Here is a 27,266-nt window from a genome sequence, read left to right as displayed (position 1 = left end):
TCAACTGAATCATACACCACTTAACGTACCTATACAAGAGCTGGAGAAAATCCAAAATGGCAGCAGACCTGGCCAGAGTTGTAAGCTGTGAACAGTTTGTAACGGCTTCCAACACCTCCCGGGGATGTGGGCTACATTAATATGGAGCAGGATCTCCTTACGGTCCACTGATCCCAGAAAGACCGGGCCCGCTTCGCTCCTCTGGAGAGCCCAGGTGTAAACAGTATCAGCAACTGTTACCAGTGGTGAGGTCAAAATCCGGCTGGACCTTGAGTGCAGATACGATCATTACCTCCAGGATTACGGCAGCATTTGGAACGAGGGTTGCCAACTCTGGTTGGATGTATTCCTGGAGGTTTCATCACATGACCCTACATCCCCACCTCTAACAGCCCTACCCAAACAGCCTTTTCTCCCCCATTTCCAATATTTCTATAACTAATAAACAAAAGTATTCAAAGAAAAAAATACAATGTTTTTGAATGCCCCGATGATTTTTTTTCCCCCTGGGTTTTTGCTCACAGCAGTGTCCTGGAGACCTGGAGATTAATCTTCAAATCCTGGAGGCTCCAGGGCAATCCTGGAGGGTTGGCAATACTATTTGGAATGGAATTTTTGGGTATGTGCATTAGGCTCTTCAAGTGGATCAATTTGTATCTGAAGCCCTGGACTGTTACTTTAAACAGAGTCCTGGCTGCAAGACGCAAGTGTTGACTTTGTACAAGAAATCCTGGTGTACGGGAGGGTGAGGAGAACGGGATAAAGCCATTGGAGAGAGTATGTCCGTTTAAAGTCATCATATACAGGAGCTTTCAAAAGGTGACGCATTTACACCATAAATCCAAGTTCATACTTACATTTCTCCATTCGAGCTGAAAGCATGAAACAAAAATCATAATGAGGTTATAAAGATATTTAAAGGGACAGTCGCCCTTTAAAGGGCATCACTGAGATGTAGCTTGGCATTGTGAATCAATCCTTCCAGCTCAGCACTGGAGAGTCAAACCCCACCGCAGTCCCGCCCCAAGTAACCTCAATAGTCCCACAATTTCTCGGTTCATCCCGTTTCATTGGCTCAGGATTACAACGATTTTCTGTAAACTACTGGGTTTTACCGGTCACTTCGGAATCATTCTCACAATTCAAATTTGTCTTAAACAAATAGGGAGCGAGAGAGCAAGCAAGAAAGAGAGCAAGTGAGCGAGAAAAAGAGAGACCCACACACACAAAGAGAAAGAGAAAAAGAGAGAGAGAGAGAGAAAATGAGAGGCACGCGCGCACACAGAGAGAGAGAAAAAGAGAGAGAGAGAGAGAAAATGAGAGGCACGCGCGCACACAGAGAGAGAGAGAGAAAATGAGAGGCACGCGCGCACACACAGAGAGAGAGAGAGAGAAAATGAGAGGCACGCGCGCACACAGAGAGAGAGAGAGAAAAAGAGAGAGAGGCACGCGCGCACACACAGAGAGAGAGAGAGAAAATGAGAGGCACGCGCGCACACAGAGAGAGAGAGAGAGAAAATGAGAGGCACGCGCGCACACAGAGAGAGAGAAAATGAGAGGCACGCGCGCACACACAGAGAGAGAGAGAGAGAAAATGAGAGGCACGCGCGCACACAGAGAGAGAGAGAGAAAAAGAGAGAGAGGCACGCGCGCACACACAGAGAGAGAGAAAGAGAGAGAAAATGAGAGGCACGCGCACACACAGAGAGAGAGAGAGAAAAAAAGAGAGGCACGCGCGCACACAGAGAAAGAGAGAGGCACGTGCACACACAGAGAGAGAGTGAGAGAGAAAAAAAGAGAGGCACGCGCGCACACAGAGAAAGAGAGAGAGAGAGAGGCACGTGCACACAGAGAGAGAGAGAGAGAAAAAGAGAGGCACGCGCGCACACAGAGAGAGAGAGAGAGAAAAAAAGAGAGGCACACGCGCACAGAGAGAGAGAGAGAGAAAAAAAGAGAGGCACGCGCGCACACAGAGAGAGAGAGAAAAAAAGAGAGGCACACGCGCACACAGAGAGAGAGAGAGAGAAAAAGAGAGGCACGCGCGCACACAGAGAGAGAGAGAAAAAAAGAGAGGCACACACGCACAGAGAGAGAGAGGCACGTGCACAGAGAGAGAGAGAGAGAGAGAGAGAAAAAGAGAGGCACGCGCGCACAGAGAGAGAGAGAGAGAGAGAGAGGCACGTGCACAGAGAGAGAGAGAGAGAGAAAAAGAGAGGCACGCGCGCACAGAGAGAGAGAGAAAAAGAGAGGCACGCGCGCACACAGAGAGAGAGAGAGAGAGAGAGAGAGGCACGTGCACACAGAGAGAGAGAGAGAGAAAAAGAGAGGCACGCGCGCACAGAGAGAGAGAAAAAAAAGAGAGGCACGCGCACAGAGAGAGAGAGAGAGGTGGGGACAGGGAGACTCATTTTAAATGTGCTGATAGGCAATAGATCCGTAAGTAAAGAAGAAAACACTTGTTATTCCAATTAGTGAACCAGTTGGGTTTTTACGACAATCCGACAGCTTCATGGTCACTTTTACTGATACTGTGGTGGGATTTGAACTCGCAATCTCCAGATTACTAGTCCAGTAACATATTCACTGCACTACGGTGTTGAGTAGGGAAGTCCAGGGTACTGACCCAGCAACAATGAAGGAATGACAATTTAGGACCAGGTAAGGATGGAGTGCGACTTGGAGGGGAAGGTGGAGATGGTGGTGTTCCCATGACATTGCTGCTCTGGTCCTTCCAGTGTTCATTAATGTGCCGAACTATGTTAAACAAACTGGGACAAGAGTCAGCTGCCACCTTGGCTTGTTTTCACAAAATAGTTTCGATTCCCCCACACAGGCACTGTAGACGGGGGTGGGGCTAGGGCCGTGTCACCTGTACAGGGTACCGAGCGGGTCCAGTGAGAGAGAGAAAATAAAACAACCAGAAGGATTGTAGGGAGCGATTATATACATTGGGCATGTTCTCACTGGAAGAGAGAGCTGTAAGGTGATCTGATTGCAGTTTTTAGGATTCTAAAGGGACCGGATAATGTAAGACCCTGACAAGCTATTTCACCTTGTCTAGAACAGTAGACCAGAGGACACGGCCTGCGCTTGAAAGGGATAAATTCAAAACTAATCTGCGGAAACAATATTTCAGTGAGCGAGTGGTCAATCTATGGAACAAACTCCCTTGGGCAATGGTGGAAGCAGTTAGTATTGATTCATTCAAATACAAATTAGATAAATTTCTTTCAGCAAATAACATAATATGAGTAATTTGAGATGACATGTGGTGAGTGTAGAAGTTTGGGAGGAACAGGTGAGTTTAGACCGATGGTTCCCAAATCTCTCCACCCCCCGGGGGTTTTCCTCGCCTCATGTCTGGGTCTGTTGGAGGTACATTGATTGCAATGATTAGTCAATAACTCCATTATCATCGTATCGTGCGACCGCCAGGATAGAAGGCTGCGAACTAGATGGACCTTGGTCTTTTTTTGAATAGCATTTCCTTTGTTCGTAAAACAGAAAATGCGGGGTCTGAGACTGTTGCACAGACCCCCCCGCTAGGAAAACACTGCCTTTAACTGCAGGACCCCCCACTAGGCAAACACCGCCCTCAACTGCAGGCCCCTCCCCCGACCAGGCAAACACCGCCCTCAACTGCAGGCCCCACCCCCCACCAGGCAAACACCGCCCTCAACTGCAGGCCCCACCCCCCACCAGGCAAACACCGCCCTCAACTGCAGGCCCCACCCCCCACCAGGCAAACACCGCCCTCAACTGCAGGCCCCACCCCCCACCAGGCAAACACCGCCCTCAACTGCAGGCCCCACCCCCCACCAGGCAAACACCGCCCTCAACTGCAGGCCCCACCCCCCACCAGGCAAACACCGCCCTCAACTGCAGGCCCCACCCCCCACCAGGCAAACACCGCCCTCAACTGTAGGCCCCTCCCCCCACCAGGCAAACACCGCCCTCAACTGCAGGCCCCACCCCCCCCCAGGCAAACACCGCCCTCAACTGCAGGCCCCACCCCCCCCCAGGCAAACACCGCCCTCAACTGCAGGCCCCACCCCCAGGCAAACACCGCCCTCAACTGCAGGCCCCTCCCCCCACCAGGCAAACACCGCCCTCAACTGCAGGCCCCTCCCCCCAGGCAAACACCGCCCTCAACTGCAGGCCCCACCTCCCCCCAGGCAAACACCGCCCTCAACTGCAGGCCCCTCCCCCCACCAGGCAAACACCGCCCTCAACTGCAGGCCCCTCCCCCCACCAGGCAAACACCGCCCTCAACTGCAGGCCCCTCCCCCCAGGCAAACACCGCCCTCAACTGCAGGCCCCACCCCCCCCCCAGGCAAACACCGCCCTCAACTGCAGGCCCCACCTCCCCCCAGGCAAACACCGCCCTCAACTGCAGGCCCCACCCCCCCCCAGGCAAACACCGCCCTCAACTGCAGGCCCCACCCCCCCCCCCCAGGCAAACACCGCCCTCAACTGCAGGCCCCACCCCCAGGCAAACACCGCCCTCAACTGCAGGCCCCACCCCCAGGCAAACACCGCCCTCAACTGCAGGCCCCACCCCCAGGCAAACACCGCCCTCAACTGCAGGCCCCACCCCCAGGCAAACACCGCCCTCAACTGCAGGCCCCTCCCCCCAGGCAAACACCGCCCTCAACTGCAGGCCCCTCCCCCCACCAGGCAAACACCGCCCTCAACTGCAGGCCCCTCCCCCCAGGCAAACACCGCCCTCAACTGCAGGCCCCACCTCCCCCCAGGCAAACACCGCCCTCAACTGCAGGCCCCTCCCCCCCCAGGCAAACACCGCCCTCAACTGCAGGCCCCTCCCCCCAGGCAAACACCGCCCTCAACTGCAGGCCCCACCTCCCCCCAGGCAAACACCGCCCTCAACTGCAGGCCCCTCCCCCCCCAGGCAAACACCGCCCTCAACTGCAGGCCCCTCCCCCCAGGCAAACACCGCCCTCAACTGCAGGCCCCACCTCCCCCCAGGCAAACACCGCCCTCAACTGCAGGCCCCTCCCCCCCCAGGCAAACACCGCCCTCAACTGCAGGCCCCTCCCCCCAGGCAAACACCGCCCTCAACTGCAGGAGTCCAACACAAACCAGACAGAGTATTTCTAGAGATTTCATTTATTGCTTTTAACAGTACCTTACCTGCCCAACAGCTTCTGCAAGTCCAACGTATACTGGTAACACTGGGCATAATACGTAGCCTGTGCCTCCACAAACTCATGCAGGCAGCGGAGATGGTTAGTCTGCAAGAAGAACAGTTTTCATTCCTTTTAACCACGATCTGAAACTCGGAATTATGAACAAAACTTTCAGGCCAACTGGTTCAAAACACATTCTGCCCTTTAGTAAATGAACTAAACTATCGCGATGGCAACATAATCCCCTACATATAAAGCACAAGACTGGGCCGTCTTCAGCTGTATCTTGAAGTGAGAGAGGGATCCTCCCAATGGAAAAAAAAAATTCTGCCAGAAACAGGATATCAAAAGCAGCAGCATCGGGAATGATGGGAAAACCATTAAGCAGCTGGCTACTCTATAATTCAGAATAATCTATAATTCAGTGGGTCCCATCAGCAGCAAGGGGTCACGGAGAGCAAATAGCAATAAACTCTTGGAGTAATGCTTTAAAAATTACCATCATTCGTAACAAGATAGACTAATTAACGGCACAAATAGAGATAATGGGTTTGATCTAGTAGCCATTTCAGAGACATGGTTGCAAGGTGACGAGGTTTGGAAACTAAATATTCCAGGGTACTTGACTTTTTGAAAAGACAGACAAAATGGAAAAGGAGCGGGGTGGTGGGGGGAGCCCTGATAATAAAGGATGACATAAAGACAGTAGTGAGAAAGGATCTTGGCTCAGGAGATCAGGAAGTGGGATCAGTACGGGTGGAGATAATAAATAGCAAGGGACAGAAAACACTGGTGGGAGTAGTTTATAGGCCCCCTAACAGTAGTTATACTGTTGGACAGAGTATTAATCAAGAAATAAGAGCTTGTAATAAAGGTAATGCAATAATCATGGGTGACTTTAATCTTTATATAGATTGGCCAAATCAAATTGGCAAAAGTAGTTTGGAGGACGAGTTCAGGGAATGCATTCGAGACAGTTTCCTAGAACAATACATCATGGAACAGGCTATTTTGAATCTTGTCTTGTGTAATGAGACAGGGTTAATTATTAATCTCATAGTAAGGGATCCTCTCGGGAAGAGTGATCATAATATGATGAATTTCATATTGAGTTTAAGAGTGACGTACCTGAGTCCGAAACTAGAGTCTTAAGCTTAAACAAAGCCAATTACATAGCTATGAGGGGCGAGTTGGCTAAGGTAGATTGGGAAATTAGATTAAAGGGTATGACGGTAGATAAGCAATGGCGAACATTTAAAGAAAGAGTTCATAATTCTCAACAAGCATACAGTCCATTGAGAAATAAAAACTCCTTGGGAAAAGTGATCCGTCCGTGGCTAACTAAAGAAGTGAAGGATAGTATTAGATACAAGAGGCTTAGAATGTTGCCAAGAAAAGTAGTAAGCCTGAGGACTGGGAGAGTATTCGAAACAATCAAAAAATTGATAAAGAAGGAGAAAATAGAAGAATAAACTAGCAAGAAATATAAAAACTGATTGTAAGAGCTTCTACAAAGTATGTAAAAAGGAAGAGAGTAGTGAAAGTAAACGTGGGTCCCTTAGAGGCTGAGACAGGAGAAATTATAATAAGGAAATGGCAGAGACGTTAAGCAAGTATTTTGTATCTGTCGTCACAGTAGAAGACACAAAAAACATACCAGAAAGAGTGGGGAACCGAGGGTCTAATGAGAGTGAGGAACTTAAAGTAATTAAGATTAGTAAAGAAAAAGTACTGGAGAAATTAATGGGACTAAAAGCTGACAAATTCCCTGGACCTGATGGCCTACATCGTAGGGTTCTAAAAGAGGTGGCTGCATTGGTTGTGATCTTCCAAAATTCCCTAGATTCTATAATGGTCCCAGCAGATTGGAAGGTAGAAAATGTAACCCCGCTATTCAAGAAAGGAGAGAAAACAGGGAACTACAGGCCAGTTAGCCTGATGTCAGTCGTCAGGAAAATGCTGAAATCCATTATTAAGGACATAACAGGGCACTTAGAAAATCATATGATTAGGTAGAGTTAACATAGTTTTATGAAAGGGAAATCGTGTTTGACAAATCTATTAGAGTTTTTTGAGGGTGTAACTAGCAGGGTAGGTAAAGGGGAACCAGTGGATGTGGTGTATTTGGATTTTCAAAAGGCATTTGATAAGGTGCCATTTAAAAGGTTGTTATGCAAGGGGTAAGGGCTCATGGGATTGAGGGTAATACATTAGCATAGATAGAGGATTGGTTAACGGACAGAAAGAGAGTAGCAATAAACGGGTCATTCTCAGGTTGGCAGGCTGTAACTTGTGGGGTGCCACAGGGATCAGTGCTGGGGCCTCAGCTATTTACAATCTATATTAATGACTTAGATGAAGGGACCGAGTGTAATTTTTTCCAAGTTTGCTGACAATACAAAGCTAGGTGGGAAAGTAAGCTGTGAGGGGGACACAAAGAGTCTGCAAAGGGATATAGACAGGTTAAGTGAGTGGGCAAGAAGGTGGCAGATGGAGTATAATGTGGGGAAATGTGAGGTTATTCACTTTGGTAGGAAGAATAGAAAAACAGAATATTTTTAAAATGGTGAGAAACTATTAAATGTTGGTGCAGAGAGATTTGTGTGTCCTTGTCCACGAAACACAGGAAGTTAACATGCAGGTACAGCAGGCAATTAGGAAGGCAAATGGTATGTTGGCCTTTATTGCAAGGGGGTTGGAGTATAAAAGAGTAAGGAAGTCTTGCTGCAGTTGTATAGGGTTTTGGTCTCCTTATCTAAGGAAGGAGATACTTGCCTTAGAGGTGGTGCAACGAAGGTTCACTCGATTAATTCCTGGGATGAGAGGATTGTCCTATGAGGAGAGATTGAGTAGAATGGGCCTATATTCTCTGGAGTTTAGAAGAATGAGAGGTGATCGCATTGAAACATAAAAGATTCTGAGAGGGCTTGACAGGGTAGATGCTGAGAGGTTGTTTCCCCTGGCTGGAGAGTCTAGAACTAGGGGGCAGAGTCTCAGGATAAGGGGTCGGCCATTTAGGACTGAGATGAGGAGGAATTTCTTCACTCGGGGTTGTGAATCTTTGGAATTCTCTACCCCAGAGGGCTGTGGATGCTCGGTTGTTGAGTATATTCAAGATTGAGATCGATAGATTGTTGAACTCTAGGGGAATCAAGGGATATGGGGATTGGGCAGGAAAGTTTAGTTGAGGTTGAAGGTCAGCCATGATCTGATTGAATGGCGGAGCAGGCTCGAGGGGCCGTATGGCCAACTCCTGCTCCTATTTCTTACATTTGTTTAATGTTTATTACAGATGCACAGGAATATTCCTTCAACATTGCCCCATTTAAAACCCGGGGGAGGTGCACTAAATGGGGTTGTGCTATTACAGTAGCCCCCTACGATACTGCTGTTTAGCCCTTTCGCTCCTGACCAATAGTGAGCATCAGGATACAGAGATGATCATAGTACAGTTCCTAATGCATCATGTGCAGCAGTAAATCAGACAAAGGAAATAAGGACTTACTCCAGAGAACCACTGTAACATGGTCCAAGCAAACCGAGGGAAGTGTACAATGGTGTCCCTCAGGGGGCAGTATTAGGACCAAGGTAATATATAGTCCAATCAAACCCATCGATATAAGTTCTCCTGGAGGTTGACTCAAGCTCGTGAAGACTAGAAACAAATATTTCCCAGGATATCTTATTGGGCAAATAATCTGACGGGAGGAGCACACGGGCATTCCTTACAAAATGGGCCAATCCATCCAATAGAATATTAGATATTGTGCTTGAAGTCTCATTTACTAATGGGCCAGCAACACAGGCCAGTTTGACTTGGAGTGAACAAAGAATGCACCCAAGTTGGGCTCTATAAAGCCCTCAGTTGGTGGACTGTGTGCAGTATTTTGGGCTCCACTCTATAGAAAGGATATTGAGGCTGTGGAGAGGGTACAACAGATTCACTAAGATGCTGCCTGATGAGGAACTACAAATACAAAGAAGGACTTGGAAAATTCAGGCTTTTTTCCTCCCCCCAGTAGAGCAGCGCGGAGTACAGAGTGTTACACGGTAGAAGTGCTTAAAGCTATTAACGGGTGAGGCAGGCTAGATGGAAGCAGACAGTTTCCAGTAGTCGAGGGGTCAAGAACGAGGGGGCTATAGATACAAGATTCAATGCAAGAGGTTTAGAACGGAGGGCGGGAAAACCTTCTTTCACTCAGAGTTTTGAGGCTGTGGAATTCATTTCCAGGGTCAGTGACTGAGGCAGAAAAGACGTCAGCATTCAAGATTAGTTTGGATAGGTGGATGAAATAAATGGGGGTGAAAGGATATGAAACAGGGTGGGTAAATGTGATTAGAACTATATGCTCGCATGAAGGGTAAACGCCGACACAGACAGGTTGGGCTGAATGGCCTGTTTCCATATTATAACTTCTTTGTGTTTTTATGTATCAACGTGTTTTCAATGAGGTTAGAGGTCTCTTTCAGATCAGTCTCACTACATGGAGTAAAAAAGTGCTGAACACCCCAAACCTCCCCATCACTGGATCGCCATTAGCAACACCGATGATATTGAACCTAATGAAGTGAAGAATTTCCTCATTAATATTTACTATAAAATGAGGCCACAAGAGAGGTTATAACCATCAGGAAAGACCAAACAGGGCGGGTCACTTTTCTCTAGAAAAGAGAAAGCTGAGACTTGACCAAATAGAGGTCTTTAAAATTATGAAGGGGTTTGATAGGGTGGATGTAGAGAAGATGTTTCCACTTGTGAGGGAGTCCAAAACTAGGGGCCATAAATATAAGATAGTCACTAATAAATCCTATAAAGAAATTCAGGAGAAACGTCTTTACCCCAGAGAGTGGTCAGAATGTGGAACTCGCTACCACAAGGAGTGGTTGAGGCAAATTGCATAGATGCATTTAAGGGGACGTTAGATAAACACACGAGGGAGAAAGGAATAGAAGGATGTGCTGATAGGGTTAGATGAAGTAAGGAGGGAGGAGGCTCGTGTGGAGCATAAACACGGCATAGACCAGTTGGGCTGAATGGCCTGTTTCTATGCTGTAAATTCTATGTAATTCTACTGGTGCCTTAGATTTTGGGTGAGGGTGGGTTGGATTTGGTCATTCACTTATGCTTGCTATCTGGTAGGAGATCTATGATTTGTTATAACATGTTACAAAACAGATACAAACGCAGCCAGATCGCTGAAATGCCTCCGTTGGTCTTGGCGACATACATGAGTGCTACTGATCCCCTCCAGCAGTAACCGGGTAACTTCAGCCTGCCGGTCAAACTCAGTCTGAGCCAGTCGTAACTCTTGCTCCGCCTGAAAATGGAAAAGGGGGTGGGAAATAAAAGGTGAAACGCGAATAAAAGTCGGACGTTAACACAGTGACCTGCAAACAGTTTACACGTCCGCCGATACAAACCAGAGCTGTGTCACAACTTCCAAAGTAATCATAATACCTTTATCCAGATCGTTTACTTTGGCGCAGTCATCTGACCAGTGCCTAGACGAATGAGCCAGCAGCACCCCAAACCATCAGGATTTGGTGATTTTCATTATGGGTTTGAGTTCCTCGAAGGCAAGTTCATTAGTTCTGGTAGGTCAGCTGGGTTGGTCTACCTTTGCGATAGGAAATCCAATTGGCCACTCCTCATCTAGCCTATGGACCAGGTCAGAGCTGGCTCAAGAGGGCGTGAGTGTGTAAAATTTACACAGTTACAGATGCGCACAGTACACACTTTCACCGCCAGATCTTTCCAGACCAACACTGTGACGATACTTCAACCTGTCCAAGTGCCTTGAAAATCTGGGTCAGTGTTTCAGCAGTGCCCATGCTGAACTGGTGCAGCACAAAACACAGCACTAGGCCAGTCACTGCAGCACTCAGTGAACTGCTGCTAGCCAAGGTACAAGCCAGTCCATGCATGTGACCAACGCATACCCCTGAACTCCAGCTACTTTATCTAATGTCCTTATCTAGTCTTCATGACTTCAAGGTGGCCTATTGACTTGACGCAAACATGAAAATATATAAACATATAATTCTGCACTGCTTCAGTTCGTTTGTTACCTGAAATATACAATTAAAATAAAGTGATTTTATTGCATTATCAAAATACTTTACAAATACTAATGGCAGGTGATCAGCTAACTGGTTGCTAATAACTACCATGGATTCTATGATGGGTGGTTTATGATTACTTCTACATGCATTGAAACCTCTTGGAGCCCACCCCAGCGGTGGTCCAAACGTAGAAAATAAAATGCAAGGTTACACAAAAATGAACAACTTGGAAAGAATTGAATCGCAATCCACTGATTCCCAGATGGAATGAACAGTAACACAGCAGGGTGGTATGGAGAGCAACGTACTGAGTCGGCTGACACCACAAGTCCCGGCCAGAATGGAGATGATTGGGTAATTTCCCCATCAATCACGCCTGGAAACCGCCCTGCTGTAAGTGACTGAGATTGATTTTAAACACATAATTTATATTATGTAACTATCCTCCACTCACTGCATTTTGCTGGAGAAATAATCCTGCTTTTATCGGGAGACTTTGCTGTAGTTTGTTTCGTTTGCTGTAGTGCGTAGAGAGAGTTTGTTTAAATAGTCTCTTGTTTGCTGAGTAAATAAACTGCTGTAAAACAGACTGTTTGCTGTGAGTCCTGCTGTAAGTCTCGCCCCCTCCTCCAACTCATTGGCTGACACAGTGGTGTCAATATTCACTTTGTACTGAATTATGTAAAACAGCTAACGATGGACATGATACAGGAGCTTATTGTTCATAGTCTAGCATGGGTGGAGGGTACAGGTACATTGGAGTAGAGACCTATACATGTATGTTAGTGTACACCATTGTGTCAGTGTTTGGGCCACGTCAGACACCACCTGTAGTGCGTTAAACACATTATAGACACAGGTTTGTGGATTGGGAATGTTACATGGACCTCTCTCAAACATGCATTACCATCTGGGGAGGGAATATAATGGATTTTAAGGGTTTGGGATTTTTAAATTGTTTCTTTGGAGACTCAAGAATACACTGAATCATTTTGAAGAACAATAAAGCTACAGTCTGAGAAACAAAATCAGTCAGATCTGGAAGGGAGGAAGTATCTAGTCATGATGCTTTGGCCATCATGGTGTGTGGGGCAGGCTTGATGCACCGGCTGGTCCTATCCTGCCCATCAATTTTCTCTGTTCGTATGATCAGGAAGACTGGATGGCCTCGTTTAGTCACCAATCTCACTCCGGGTCTGGTGTCAGGAGTTGTGCTGCCACTAGTTACATTCCCATTGCCCAGAGTGGGTACCACCAGCTGCTGCAGTTCCTGCCTAGACCACTAGTGGGTTGCACAAAGTTTAATACATTACATTTACTGGCCAGTTAAACAGAAACAAGTACAGCCAAAGCGAATTGATCATTAAAAACAAACATTCATCTTAAACTCCGCTCAATTTACAACCAGAAGGTAGAAGAAAAAACAGCCTGTATTTAGAGAGACATTATATTAGACATTCAGAAGTGAAGCATTAATTTTGCCCAACGATTGTGCAAAAGACTGAATCACCAATAATTCATACCTTTGTTCAAAACTCCACCAGGTCCAATAACAGGCGTGCAATTACATTCCCCGATATTAGACAAAGCAATCAAACCGAGCTTTAAAGATTAGGCTGAGGAGTGTTGCAATTTATTACTCAGTGCAAGAGAATCAAGAATGGACAATTCTACGGGATGGTTGAGAAGATCGATTTCATTCTGCTCAATGCAAAGGACTAAAATTGGCTTGTAAATTCGATTATTCCTTCAGGCCAATCGAAAGGAACAAAAAAAAACAGCAACACAGTGGGGTTAATACAAAAATAGTATGTGCGAAAGGATACACCATATAAAATGTACGAAAGGATATTCCATTCCACAGATCAGCCAAGACAGGATTTTTTTTAAAAAGTGACCCCCCCCCACATCAGAACCCCGAAAACATTAAAAACAACAAGAATTTCAATTTAAAATTGGAAAATGAAAGAATATGTCCAAGTTCCAGGATATCGCTTTAAATTGGTTACATGGGTAGGATTAAAACAGGTTCCAACACAAGTTGGAGATGATCTCACTCGATGGGAGCTACTGTTCGATGGAAAGGATAAACAGGAGCAGATTGCTGGTATAGGCCACGCCTCCAAATCATCAATATCCGACCTATACCGTTAGCACACGTCTGTCAATTTCTAGAATACTCCTTACTCTGTGCGTGGTTAATAAATCAAATTATTAAAAGATATTGCTGCCTGTTTTTTTAAAATTTAAAAAAAGTTCTGAAGCAATACCCAGGAAAAGCCAAGAACCGACCTGTTTATAAAGCTGCAGTATATACTCTAGAAAATGGGATTCATTTTAGCCTCTGATGTAAAGGATATCATTTATTTTTCTAAGCAGATGAACACGATCACTGGTGTTTAAAATCCAAATTTGAGCGACTTAAATTTATCTTACAGACAAATCTTTGGGATTTAAAAAAGACACTAAATGGAGGGTGCTCAGTTCCAGAGAAGCCATGCGGCAAGTGTACAAACTCCAGCAGTTCACCGTCACTGCAACACCCCCCACCATACTGCAAGAGGCCAAGGTCTGTTAAGGCAATAGAGCAGTTAGAGTCAGAATAGGATTATCCTGAGCAGTTGCACTAGTGTTTGATATATTGCAGCTTTAACTTGTCATTCTCCTCCACCCCTCCCCAATAGACATGGAAGGACTAGAGTGTAGGTCACATGATAAAGACAGAGCAAGCTGCCGTCATGGTGGCAGCCGGTTGGGATCGGTACATCGACTGACCCGTACCACCGTGCTCGGAGCTGCCAGCTCGTGTTTCAATGGAATTTTACAGCTATTTAAATCCAAAATGTAAAAGAAAAGCACAAATTCAGATTTGACTTTTTGGTTATGGAATCAGAATTGAGCTGGTTTTCGTAATATTGGGTCCAAGGTGTTTTACTGCACTGTGCGGTGGGGAGTGTCGCATTGAAAGAGAATTTCGAGTCCCAGTTCCAAAAATAAAAGTTTTGACATTTCCCCTCCTCTCTCAGTTCCTTCACTGCGCCAGTTCCACTGTCGGGCACCGTGCCTCCTGGGCCTGTCACTCGGGAGGGCAGAATGAGGCAAACCATCCTCCATTTCACCCTCCCTGCTCCAGTCATTAAATCGTACCCTGGGCGCACCTCAGGTAGGCATGGAAATGTGTGCACAGACCACCACATTACACGGTGCTGCACGTCAGAACGGCCCATCGCACTCCTGGCTTATCCTCTTCCCCGCCCACCATTTGCCCCCTCCCCAAATCCTTCCGCAACCAAAATCTTCTCCTTTTCAAGCCTGATGTTGGGGTACCATGTGGGGCAGGAACCCTCTGATACCTCCCCCACGTTTGAACCGTTCGTGAGTCTCGGATGAATCTTCAGAATATAAATATATAAATAAATAAGGGAACAGATGGAGATCAATTTGAAGCTACAATAAGTTCAGATGTTTATCTCAAGTTGTGGGAGTTGGAGCCCTTTTAACGAGAGTTTAGTACTGGTCAATTTTGAGAAGTGTGCTGGTTAAACACCTTGGATTTTTAAAAAATTCCCCAATACTAATCACCAAGTAACCAGCAGCCTAGTTTTTCCAATGTCTACGATATTTCTCAGTGGGTTTTTTTTTTATTTCAGATACTCACTTTCGCCACCTCCTCACTCCAGAGCTGCAAATCCACACAGCAACAAGAAAGGAGATGAGTGTTTGATACTGGAAGGAGCTCATTGTTACTGATGTTTAATGTGAGCGATGGTTAAGAGCATGGTGATAATACAACACAAACACAAACATGCGGGGGGAGTTGGAACACTCAAGAGAAGAACAGAAAACATATTCATACTGAGCACAACAGGATCATGGCTACCGAGAGTCTGATATGGGCTACAGACCTTGCTTAAGGATTTACACCACATAAAATTACCAAGAGAAAACAGCACTCAACAGTAAACCCCGATAATATACCCTCTGGATTAGAGTTTCCATCAAGAAGTACTGCATTTTACAGCAGGTTAACAGGAAAGAAGATCTAAGTACCAACAAACCAGTGTTAGTTTATATTTTAGGTAAAAAGACACAGGGAAAGTATGAGAAAACTGATGCAAGTATGAATCAAGTTAACAGCGACTGCAATTGAACTAAGTCCTGCAAATACCTAAACCTTTATAAATCACCGGTTAGGCCTCAGCTGGAGTATTGTGTCCAATTCTGGGCACCGCACTTCAGGAAGGCTGTCAAGGCCTTGGCGAGAGTACAGAGGAGATTTGCCGGGATGGTACCAGGGATGAGGGGCTTCAGTAACGTGGAGAGACCGGAAAAGCTGGGATTTTTCTCCTTAGAGTGGAGAAGGTTAAGGGGAGATTTAATAGAGGCGTTCAAAATCATGAAGGTTTTTGATAGAGTAAATAAGGAGAAATTGTTTCCACTGGCAGAAGGGTCGGTAACCAGAGGACACAGATTTAAAATAATTTGGTAAAAGAATGAGGTGAGATGAGGAGAATTTTTTTTTACACAGCGAGTTGCAACGATCTGGAATGCGCTGCCTGAAAGGGCGGTGGAAGCAGATTCAATAATAACATTCAAAAGGGAATTGGATAAATACTTGAAGGAGGAGAAAATTTTCAGGGCTCTGGGGAAAGAGCAGGGTGAGTGGGACTAATCGGATAGCTCTTGCAATGAGCCAGCACAGGCACGATGGACCGAATGGTCTGTGCTGTAAGATTCTATGAAATCACAAAACATTGTTTAAAGATCCGGATTTTATTTTAAATGTCAATGCAAAATGGTTTCATAAAATGTAGTTATAAATATTTGCATTTGCTACAACTTACTGGTTAGAATAGAATGAACAACACAATTCATTTTGACATTGATGGATTGGAGTGATACCCTGACAGTGAAAACAGCTGTCTCCCTTAATTAATTGAATTGCTAGTAAAGACTGAAACCTGTTTTGTTTTTAATGTCTAAGGTCTCACACTTCTGTAATTTTTGCTGGTGTAACTTTATTTACCAATGTTAGCCCCATATAGCCTGCTGGCTTAACCCCTCTGGGAACTGAATGGATTTAACATTCAATGCAAATTTTTTTTCTGCTTGACCACTGACTATAATAATAAATAAATAATAATAATAAAAATTCTTGCACATTCATAAAACCACAATTTTTTTTGTTAGCCAGGTCTGACATGTCACCATGGACACCCATCACCGTGTCTTCAGACTCTCAAAGCAAGCTACTAAGGCATCTTACATAGCTCTTTCAAAGAGCTGGCACAGGCACAATGGGCTGAATGGCCGCCTTCATTGCTGTAGGATTCAATGAGGTGCAGTTTCTGTTTGCCTGATATGGAGTGCACATTCTCTCCCCATAAGGACACACTCCAATAACCCAGATCTACAAAGTTAAGGTGTAGGTAGGCAGGGCATGGCATAGGGAGCCTTAAGTGCGTGCGGGGAGACGGCTGGAGTTTAACCAGTTAAAACTGCACCGCTCACCAGCACAAAAGACCAATGAGCTACCAGCTAGGGACACTCTACTCACTAGAGATACGGGTTTGCAAGATTATCGAGTTGAGTGGGAAACGAGTTTTAAACAGGTTTGTCAATCCCGGTCCTGGGACTATGATTTCGCTCAAATAAAACCTGGGGACGTGATGGGCTGCTTCAACTGAATACTCAGTTCATACTTAAACAGTGAAAGTATGAAAAGTTGCAGGAATGTTAATAGAAATGACAAGTTACAACACCGCACAGAATGATCGCCCGTCAGAGAAAGTGGAAATATTCAAAGAGATTCCTCACAGAGCGAGAAGTTAAAACCAATGATCCTCTGACAACTTACTACAATCTAAAAAAAATCATGATGTGGAGATGCCGGTGATGGACTGGGGTGGACAAATGTAAGGAATCTTACAACACCAGGTTATAATCCAACAATTTTATTTGAAAATCACAAGCTTTCGGAGATTATCGGAGTCACTCACCTGACGAAGGAGATAATCTCCGAAAGCTTGTGATTTTCAAATAAAACTGTTGGACTATAACCTGGTGTTGTAAGATTCCTTACATAAAAAAAATCACAAAGCAATGAGTGTAAATAACACCCTTACACTAGGTGGCACTCGATCATAACCCCATCTATAGATAAGAGGTGAAGGAAGATTTTTTGACAAAGACTGTGCTTTTTTTTAAAAAAGCTCTGATCTTCACAGTCTTATTTTGATCTCTTACTATTCATTACACTCGTTAGTGACTCTACTAGTGAAAATTCTGACATCTCCAATTCCTTGATCTTTTGTGAGTAAAGCATGAACATTCCTGACATGGCCGATGACCTTTACCAACAGAGCTGAGAGATTCCTGCCTTCGGCTCTTTTCTGCCCCTCCGTTGGGTAATGGTCACTAGTTTGCAGGCTGGTATGCACAACAAACGCAGAATACTGCAGCCAAACCTCCCCAAATCTTCCGCTAAAACGGCAACCATGATTTCTCGGTGTGCAGCAAGGATTAAATCAGATCTGATTTTTACCCTCTCCAAACTTTGTCCATTTGTCCCTGTTCTAGACAGTCTACTTTTAATTAAATGCTTTAATCCAGCTGTAAAGTGCTTTAATTGAAAAACCAAGGCAATAAGCAGGGACGGGGCGAGAGAGAGAGAGAGAGGGGGCGAGAGAGAGGGGGGGCGAGAGAGAGGGGGCGAGAGAGACACACACACACAGGGGGCAAGAGAGAGGGAGGGCGAGAGAGAGGGAGGGCGAGAGAGAGGGAGGGCGAGAGAGAGGGAGGGCGAGAGAGAGGGAGGGCGAGAGAGAGGGAGGGCGAGAGAGAGACACACAGAGGGAAGGCGAGCGAGAGAGAGACACACACACACAGAGGGAAGGCGAGCGAGCGAGAGAGAGACACACAGGGAAGGCGAGCGAGCGAGAGAGAGACACACAGAGGGAAGGCGAGCGAGCGAGAGACACAGAGGGAGAGAGAGAGACTGAGGGAAGGCGAGCGAGAGACACACAGAGGGAAGACAGGCGAGCGAGAGAGAGAGAGAGATAGAGAGAGCGATGACGAACGAATGAGAGAGAGAGAGATGACGAACGAGAGAGAGAGAGAGACACACAGAGGGAAGGCGAGCGAGCGAGAGACACAGACAGAGGGAGAGAGAGAGACTGAGGGAAGGCGAGCGAGAGACACACAGAGGGAAGGCGAGCGAGAGAGAGAGAGAGAAGACGAACGAGAGACACACACACACAGAGGGAAGACGAACGAGAGAGAGAGAGAAGACAAACGAGAGAGAGAGAGAAGACAAACGAGAGAGAGAGAGACACAGACAGAGGGAAGGCGAGCGAGCGAGAGACACAGACAGAGGGAGAGAGAGAGAGACTGAGGGAAGGCGAGCGAGAGACACACAGAGGGAAGGCAGGCGAGCGAGAGAGAGAGAGAGATAGAGAGAGCGATGACGAACGAATGAGAGAGAGAGAGATGACGAACGAGAGAGAGAGATGACGAACGAGAGAGAGAGAGATGACGAACGAGAGAGAGAGAGATGACGAACGAGAGAGAGAGAGAGATATGACGAACGAGAGAGAGAGAGAGAGAGAGATGACGAACGAGAGAGAGAGAGAGGCAGACAGACAGACAGACAGAGAGAGATGACGAACGAGAGAGAGAGAGATGACGAACGAGAGAGAGAGAGAGAGGAGATGACGAACGAGAGAGAGAGAGGAGATGACGAACGAGAGAGAGAGAGGAGATTACGAACGAGAGAGAGAGGAGATTACGAACGAGAGAGAGAGAGGAGATGACGAACGAGAGAGAGAGAGCGAGGAGATGACGAACGAGAGAGAGAGAGAGAGAGAGAGAGAGAGAGAAGAGATGACGAACGAGAGAGAGAGATGACGAACGAGAGAGAGAGATGACGAACGAGAGAGAGAGATGACGAACGAGAGAGAGAGATGACGAACGAGAGAGAGAGATGACGAACGAGAGAGAGATGACGAACGAGAGAGAGAGAGAGAGAGATGACGAACGAGAGAGAGAGAGAGAGAGATGACGAACGAGAGAGAGAGAGAGAGAGATGACGAACGAGAGAGAGAGAGAGAGAGAGAGATGACGAACGAGAGAGAGAGAGAGAGAGATGACGAACGAGAGAGAGAGAGAGAGAGAGATGACGAACGAGAGAGAGAGAGAGAGAGAGAGAGATGACGAACGAGAGAGAGAGAGAGATGACGAACAAGAGAGAGAGAGAGATGACGAACGAGAGAGAGAGATGACGAACGAGAGAGAGAGATGACGAACGAGAGAGAGAGATGACGAACGAGAGAGAGAGATGACGAACGAGAGAGATGACGAACGAGAGAGAGAGAGATGACGAACGAGAGAGAGAGAGATGACGAACGAGAGAGAGAGAGATGACGAACGAGAGAGAGAGAGATGACGAACGAGAGAGAGAGAGATGACGAACGAGAGAGAGAGAGATGACGAACGAGAGAGAGAGAGATGACGAACGAGAGAGAGAGAGATGACGAACGAGAGAGAGAGATGACGAACGAGAGAGAGAGGACGAACGAGAGAGAGAGAGGACGAACGAGAGAGAGAGAGGACGAACGAGAGAGAGAGAGGACGAACGAGAGAGAGAGAGAGGGAGGACGAACGAGAGAGAGAGAGAGAGATGACGAACGAGAGAGAGAGAGAGAGAGAGATGACGAACGAGAGAGAGAGAGAGAGAGAGATGACGAACGAGAGAGAGAGAGAGAGAGATGACGAACGAGAGAGAGAGAGAGAGAGAGATGACGAACGAGAGAGAGAGAGAGAGAGAGAGATGACGAACAAGAGAGAGAGAGAGATGACGAACGAGAGAGAGAGATGACGAACGAGAGAGAGAGATGACGAACGAGAGAGAGAGATGACGAACGAGAGAGAGAGATGACGAACGAGAGAGAGAGATGACGAACGAGAGAGATGACGAACGAGAGAGAGAGAGATGACGAACGAGAGAGAGAGAGATGACGAACGAGAGAGAGAGAGATGACGAACGAGAGAGAGAGAGATGACGAACGAGAGAGAGAGAGATGACGAACGAGAGAGAGAGAGATGACGAACGAGAGAGAGAGAGATGACGAACGAGAGAGAGAGATGACGAACGAGAGAGAGAGGACGAACGAGAGAGAGAGAGGACGAACGAGAGAGAGAGAGGACGAACGAGAGAGAGAGAGGACGAACGAGAGAGAGAGAGAGGGAGGACGAACGAGAGAGAGAGAGAGAGATGACGAACGAGAGAGAGAGAGAGAGAGAGATGACGAACGAGAGAGAGAGAGAGAGAGAGAGAGATGATGAACGAGAGAGAGAGAGAGAGATGACGAACGAGAGAGAGAGAGAGAGATGACGAACGAGAGAGAGAGAGAGAGATGACGAACGAGAGAGAGAGAGAGAGATGACGAACGGGAGAGAGAGAGAGAGATGACGAACGAGAGAGAGAGAGAGAGAGAGAGATGACGAACGAGAGAGAGAGAGAGAGAGAGATGACGAACGAGAGAGAGAGAGAGAGATGACGAACGAGAGAGAGAGAGAGAGATGACGAACGAGAGAGAGAGAGAGAGATGACGAACGAGAGAGAGAGAGAGATGACGAACGAGAGAGAGAGAGAGATGACGAACGAGAGAGAGAGAGAGATGACGAACGAGAGAGAGAGAGAGATGACGAACGAGAGAGAGATGACGAACGAGAGAGAGATGACGAACGAGAGAGAGATGACGAACGAGAGAGAGAGAGATGACGAACGAGAGAGAGAGAGATGACGAACGAGAGAGAGAGAGATGACGAACGAGAGAGAGAGAGATGACGAACGAGAGAGAGAGAGATGACGAACGAGAGAGAGAGAGATGACGAACGAGAGAGAGCGAGAGATGACGAACGAGAGAGAGCGAGAGATGACGAACGAGAGAGAGCGAGAGATGACGAACGAGAGAGAGAGAGAGATGACGAACGAGAGAGAGATGACGAACGAGAGAGAGATGACGAACGAGAGAGAGATGACGAACGAGAGAGAGAGAGAGATGACGAACGAGAGAGAGAGAGAGATGACGAACGAGAGAGAGAGAGAGATGACGAAGAGAGAGAGAGAGATGACGAACGAGAGAGAGAGAGAGATGACGAACGAGAGAGAGAGATGACGAACGAGAGAGAGAGAGAGAGAGATGACGAACGAGAGAGAGAGAGAGAGAGATGACGAACAAGAGAGAGAGAGATGACGAACAAGAGAGAGAGAGAGATGACGAACAAGAGAGAGAGAGAGATGACGAACAAGAGAGAGAGAGAGATGACGAACAAGAGAGAGAGAGAGATGACGAACAAGAGAGAGAGAGAGATGACGAACAAGAGAGAGAGAGATGACGAACGAGAGAGAGAGATGACGAACAAGAGAGAGAGAGAGAGATGACGAACAAGAGAAAGAGAGAGAGAGATGACGAACAAGAGAGAGAGAGAGAGAGAGAGATGACGAACGAGAGAGAGAGAGAGAGAGAGAGAGAGGGAGAGATGACGAACGAGAGAGAGAGATGACGAACGAGAGAGAGAGAGATGACGAACAAGAGAGAGAGAGAGAGAGATGACGAACAAGAGAGAGAGAGAGATGACGAACAAGAGAGAGAGAGAGAGAGAGAGAGAGATGACGAACAAGAGAGAGAGAGAGAGAGAGATGACGAAGAGAGAGAGAGAGAGATGACGAACAAGAGAGAGAGAGAGAGAGATGACGAACAAGAGAGAGAGAGAGAGATGACGAACAAGAGAGAGAGAGAGAGATGACGAACAAGAGAGAGAGAGAGAGATGACGAACGAGAGAGAGAGAGAGAGAGAGAGATGACGAACGAGAGAGAGAGAGAGAGAGAGATGACGAACGAGAGAGAGAGAGAGAGATGACGAACGAGAGAGAGAGAGAGAGATGACGAACGAGAGAGAGAGAGAGAGATGACGAACGAGAGAGAGAGAGAGATGACGAACGAGAGAGAGAGAGAGATGACGAACGAGAGAGAGAGAGAGATGACGAACGAGAGAGAGAGAGAGATGACGAACGAGAGAGAGATGACGAACGAGAGAGAGATGACGAACGAGAGAGAGATGACGAACGAGAGAGAGAGAGATGACGAACGAGAGAGAGAGAGATGACGAACGAGAGAGAGAGAGATGACGAACGAGAGAGAGAGAGATGACGAACGAGAGAGAGAGAGATGACGAACGAGAGAGAGAGAGATGACGAACGAGAGAGAGCGAGAGATGACGAACGAGAGAGAGCGAGAGATGACGAACGAGAGAGAGCGAGAGATGACGAACGAGAGAGAGAGAGAGATGACGAACGAGAGAGAGATGACGAACGAGAGAGAGATGACGAACGAGAGAGAGATGACGAACGAGAGAGAGAGAGAGATGACGAACGAGAGAGAGAGAGAGATGACGAACGAGAGAGAGAGAGAGATGACGAAGAGAGAGAGAGAGATGACGAACGAGAGAGAGAGAGAGATGACGAACGAGAGAGAGAGATGACGAACGAGAGAGAGAGAGAGAGAGATGACGAACGAGAGAGAGAGAGAGAGAGATGACGAACAAGAGAGAGAGAGATGACGAACAAGAGAGAGAGAGAGATGACGAACAAGAGAGAGAGAGAGATGACGAACAAGAGAGAGAGAGAGATGACGAACAAGAGAGAGAGAGAGATGACGAACAAGAGAGAGAGAGAGATGACGAACAAGAGAGAGAGAGATGACGAACGAGAGAGAGAGATGACGAACAAGAGAGAGAGAGAGAGATGACGAACAAGAGAAAGAGAGAGAGAGATGACGAACAAGAGAGAGAGAGAGAGAGAGAGATGACGAACGAGAGAGAGAGAGAGAGAGAGAGAGAGGGAGAGATGACGAACGAGAGAGAGAGATGACGAACGAGAGAGAGAGAGATGACGAACAAGAGAGAGAGAGAGAGAGATGACGAACAAGAGAGAGAGAGAGATGACGAACAAGAGAGAGAGAGAGAGAGAGAGAGAGATGACGAACAAGAGAGAGAGAGAGAGAGAGATGACGAAGAGAGAGAGAGAGAGATGACGAACAAGAGAGAGAGAGAGAGAGATGACGAACAAGAGAGAGAGAGAGAGATGACGAACAAGAGAGAGAGAGAGAGATGACGAACAAGAGAGAGAGAGAGAGATGACGAACAAGAGAGAGAGAGAGAGAGAGTGATGACGAACAAGAGAGAGAGAGAGAGAGAGAGAGAGATGATGAACAAGAGAGAGAGAGAGTGATGATGAACAAGAGAGAGAGAGAGATGACGAACGAGACAGACACACAGACACGCACACACACACACGCACACGGAAAGAGAGACTCAGATAGAAGGAAAGAAAGAGGCTAACAGGACAGAGAAAGGGAGGAGCAGGTGTTTATAGTGAGCAGGCGAAACCCCAACTAAGTACAAAAATAGATGGTGATGGTGAGTTGGAAAAGCTGATAATTAACACATCAGAAGAGGCTGCCTTCAGCTGGGACTTTCTTCTGGTGATGCAGAATATTTAAAATGTATGAATCAGACATAATTGGTACATTCCCACCCACAAGCTGCTCTTTACACCGGCACATTTACACCGGTACAATCCTGTCTTGCTCAGGGCTATAATTGGGAAACATCTGCCTTTCTCCTGGAAAATTAGAAAAAAATTCCACCCCCCGACACTCTGTTGTCCCCCCCCCTCCCCGCGACAGGGCCCCACCTGAAGTATGAAGCAAAGCAGACTCAAAGCTAACCTCAATAGTCAGATGCTCTATAGGAAAGGAGGCCAAAACGTGTATCTCGGTTTTGGAATGAATCAGCGCTGCTTAAAAGTTCGCCGGATCAGCGACATAGAAATGTTCAACAGCTGGTTAGTGTTTAAGAAAAAAAGCAACACCTGCTGGAAACCAGTCGTGCTGGAGAAATCCTCACCAACAGATCCCCACCCCAGGTCTCCCAACCTTCGGGCCCAGGCCGCCAGATGGAGAGCAACAAAGAACGCAAACATCGGGGATGGGATTGGGAACACAGAATTATCGGTGAAATAGAAGAATCGGCATTATAATAATCCCATTTGGGATTTTCCAACTACTCTTTAGGAGTTTAATCAAACAGAAACAAATACTCCCGATAGTGTGGGGGAGGCAGAGGTCCTGTGGAGAGTTCTGTAATACGTTTTCTTTTCTTCAGATAAGATGAAGATTCGACAGTTACTGGTTTAGTAAAATTTCAAGTTGAATTTGTCTTTGGAGTATTACATAAAAAACAGGAAACAAAAATTCTAGGTAGAAATGGCTTCAAAAGTTAAAAATAAAATATATAATTATTTTATCCTGAGTAGTGAAAACTGGAATTATAGCAATCGGAGTGTACAGTTATGTAGAACATGTAAATAAGTAGCTGGATAAGATGATATAATCTACAACACTACTCACTCAGAGGAAATGTCTCCCTAGGTTTTGAAGTGGTTTCGCCGTTCATGTGTATGATTTTAGTACATTTTCTCCCCATTTCTAAGATTGGAAGAAAGTGTTACCAGTGTCGGCTAAGATTCACCCACAACATCTGCCTTGAAGCCATTCTGAGAGTCCTCAGTTGGTTTAGTTTGTGAAACCTTCAGAAGACTCAACACTGGCAGGAAGAAGCCATTTTAACCTGTGCAACCTCACTTGTTCTACTTATAAAGTTCAACATCTAAAATTTAAAATTCTCATCCTCGTGTTCCAATCCCTCTGTGGCCTCGCCCCTCCTTATCTCCGTAACCTCCCCCAAGGTCTACAGCCTTCGCGATCTCTGCATTCCTCCAACTCTGGCCTCTTGTCCACCCCTCACTACCTTCGCCCCATTAATGGTGGCCTGGTCTTCAGCTGTCCCTTCCCTAAACCTCTGTGCCTCTCCCTCCCCTCCTTTAAGACCCTCCTTAAAATCTACTTCTTTTGACCAAGTCACTGTGCCAAATATCTCCTTCGGTATCAATTTTTGTCTGATTATGCTTCTGTGAAGTGCCTTAGGACGTTTGCCTACGTTAAAGGTGCTATATAAATGTAAGCTATTGTAAAGGCTGCAAGTGTGGGAAACCCAGAAATTGTACTCAGTGAAGGATGGTAAAGAATTACAGTGCTGAGCTTGAATTGGGGAAAAATCTCCCTCTATTATGTAGGAACCCTGGATGCTTTTCCTTCAACCAAAAAAAAAGCTTCTTCTCACAGACTCAAGACAAATCCAACTTCCTTCGGAATTTGGCACTTATGATTATGGGTTAGTAGCAGATTAACCTGGATCGGAGGAGGTGAATGCCGAAGGGGGCAATTATTGCCACTTATTACATACCCTCTGAAAAGAGCTGAGAAACAAGGTGACTGGACACAATGCCCAAGGTTCCAATATTCATTTCATTATCAAGCAGGAAGTGACAAGTGAAGCTTTTATTTATTAGCTTAAAGCTGGAGAACAAAAGTGCAGAGTCACCAATCTGCACATCGTTGTGGTGCATTCCACACCAATAAACTGCTACGGCGTACGGTTATGAAATTCTGTTAATACGACATACTACATTTTTATGTAAATATCGTTGATAAAGGCCACCTGTAGGTGGGTAAATAGTATTTGAACGCACCAAAGGAGGAAGAGGGTATGTAATAAATATGGTATTGGATTGGTGATGCTTTTTATCAGATTGATCCACGGTTACTCTTTGGGTACAAGGTGAAATGCATGGATCTCAGAAGGAGGATTTCGATCGGCATCAAGAGCAAATGATTGTATGATGGGGCTTGGTACTCACACATCATTGGAACAAAGGAACATAGGAACTGGAGTAAGCCATTCAGTCGCTCGAGCTCAAGCCTTAAAGCACTGACATTGGTGGTTACATGCAGGTATACGGGACACCACCCTCTACATCTCAGGATGGTTTCTTGTGTCACTGGTCAGAGTAGTCCGCAACCCCGGGAAATAAAAAAATGGGGCTCATTTGTCGTAGCAGATGCAAAAATTAAGTGGAAATCTCTCCCACTGAATGCGCTTAAAATGGGGGATTATCTTCTAGTAGAGGCCAAGTTTAAAAGAGAGTGGGTAACTGATAGTATGGGCAATCAAAGTGGACTTTTAATCGCAGCATTGGGATAGATCTCCACACAGTCGCTGACCTCACCACCATGCATTGTATTCAGTGGAGAGTTCAGACCAGGGTCCACTCCCCGTCAACCACTATGAACCAGTTGCTGGATGGGGAGGAAAGTACGTTACCTGAACTCAGCACCTCTCCCGCCTGCTTGGGACTGGAGTGGGGGAAGTGTCACAGTATAATGTTCCACAGTGCACAACATCCCAGCATCAACAAACTGTCCCCAGCAGAGCAAACTCTAAACAGGTTGCTTTCTGCACCAGTGTGGTAGAACAGAGATAGACTCGATAGAGCTCAGGGGACTGTGGCAGACAGATTTCTACTTAAAACGAGTCCTGATCAAAATTTATACTTCTTCCAAAATATTCATAGTAAGTAACAAATCAGAGACAGAAGTAGCTGCTCGGTGGAGTTATCCCACAGATATTGCATTGTCGATTTTACATTTCACTTTTAAAGAATATCAGATCAATGCTACGGAATCTAGGAGTTGGTCCTGTTTTAGACGGGAGGTTTTGGAATGTAAAATAGTACATCGAAGTTACATAGAATCCACAGCACAGAAACAGGCCATTTGGCCCAACTGGTCTATGCCGGCATTTATACTCCCTGCGAGCCTCCTCCCACTCCTCTTCATCTAAAGCATTTCTGTCTAAGCCGATATACTCGTTCGAGTATAAGTCTGTCTGCCACAGTCCCTGAGCTCCATCACTTCTATCTCTATTCTACCACCGTGGCACAGAGGTCTGCAAATCATGTACTAGAGGATTTAAATGATTCATTATTTGGACAAGTGGGAAGGAAGACAATCGTCTCAGGTCCAACTCAAGAAACATTGAGTAATGTTTCGGAGAGCTGTCTGGAAATAGTGGGGCGGGGGGAGGAATAAGAGA

General features: G+C 46.3%; 1 protein-coding gene across 6 annotated transcripts in view; it reads right to left on the bottom strand.

Annotated features, from left to right (window-relative positions):
* The window catches only part of sh3glb2b (SH3-domain GRB2-like endophilin B2b), a 96,395-nt gene that overhangs the window by 3,798 nt on the left and 65,331 nt on the right, over nt 1-27,266 (bottom strand). For 3 of the 6 annotated variants that reach the window (XM_067969913.1, XM_067969914.1, XM_067969916.1), the window contains 3 exons: nt 10,376-10,465; nt 5,152-5,252; nt 858-872 (listed from right to left, as the gene is read on the bottom strand). In XM_067969913.1, the coding sequence (XP_067826014.1) occupies nt 858-872; nt 5,152-5,252; nt 10,376-10,465 (206 nt within the window). Of the gene's footprint in view, nt 1-857; nt 873-5,151; nt 5,253-10,375; nt 10,466-14,868; nt 14,893-27,266 lie in introns of all 6 variants that reach the window. The other 3 variants (XM_067969911.1, XM_067969912.1, XM_067969915.1) reach the window with 3 other exon arrangements.

Source organism: Heptranchias perlo, chromosome 31 (genome assembly GCF_035084215.1).
Source record: "Heptranchias perlo isolate sHepPer1 chromosome 31, sHepPer1.hap1, whole genome shotgun sequence".
Taxonomy (NCBI): domain Eukaryota; kingdom Metazoa; phylum Chordata; class Chondrichthyes; order Hexanchiformes; family Hexanchidae; genus Heptranchias; species Heptranchias perlo.
This window is presented reverse-complemented; position numbering and strand designations above follow the sequence as displayed.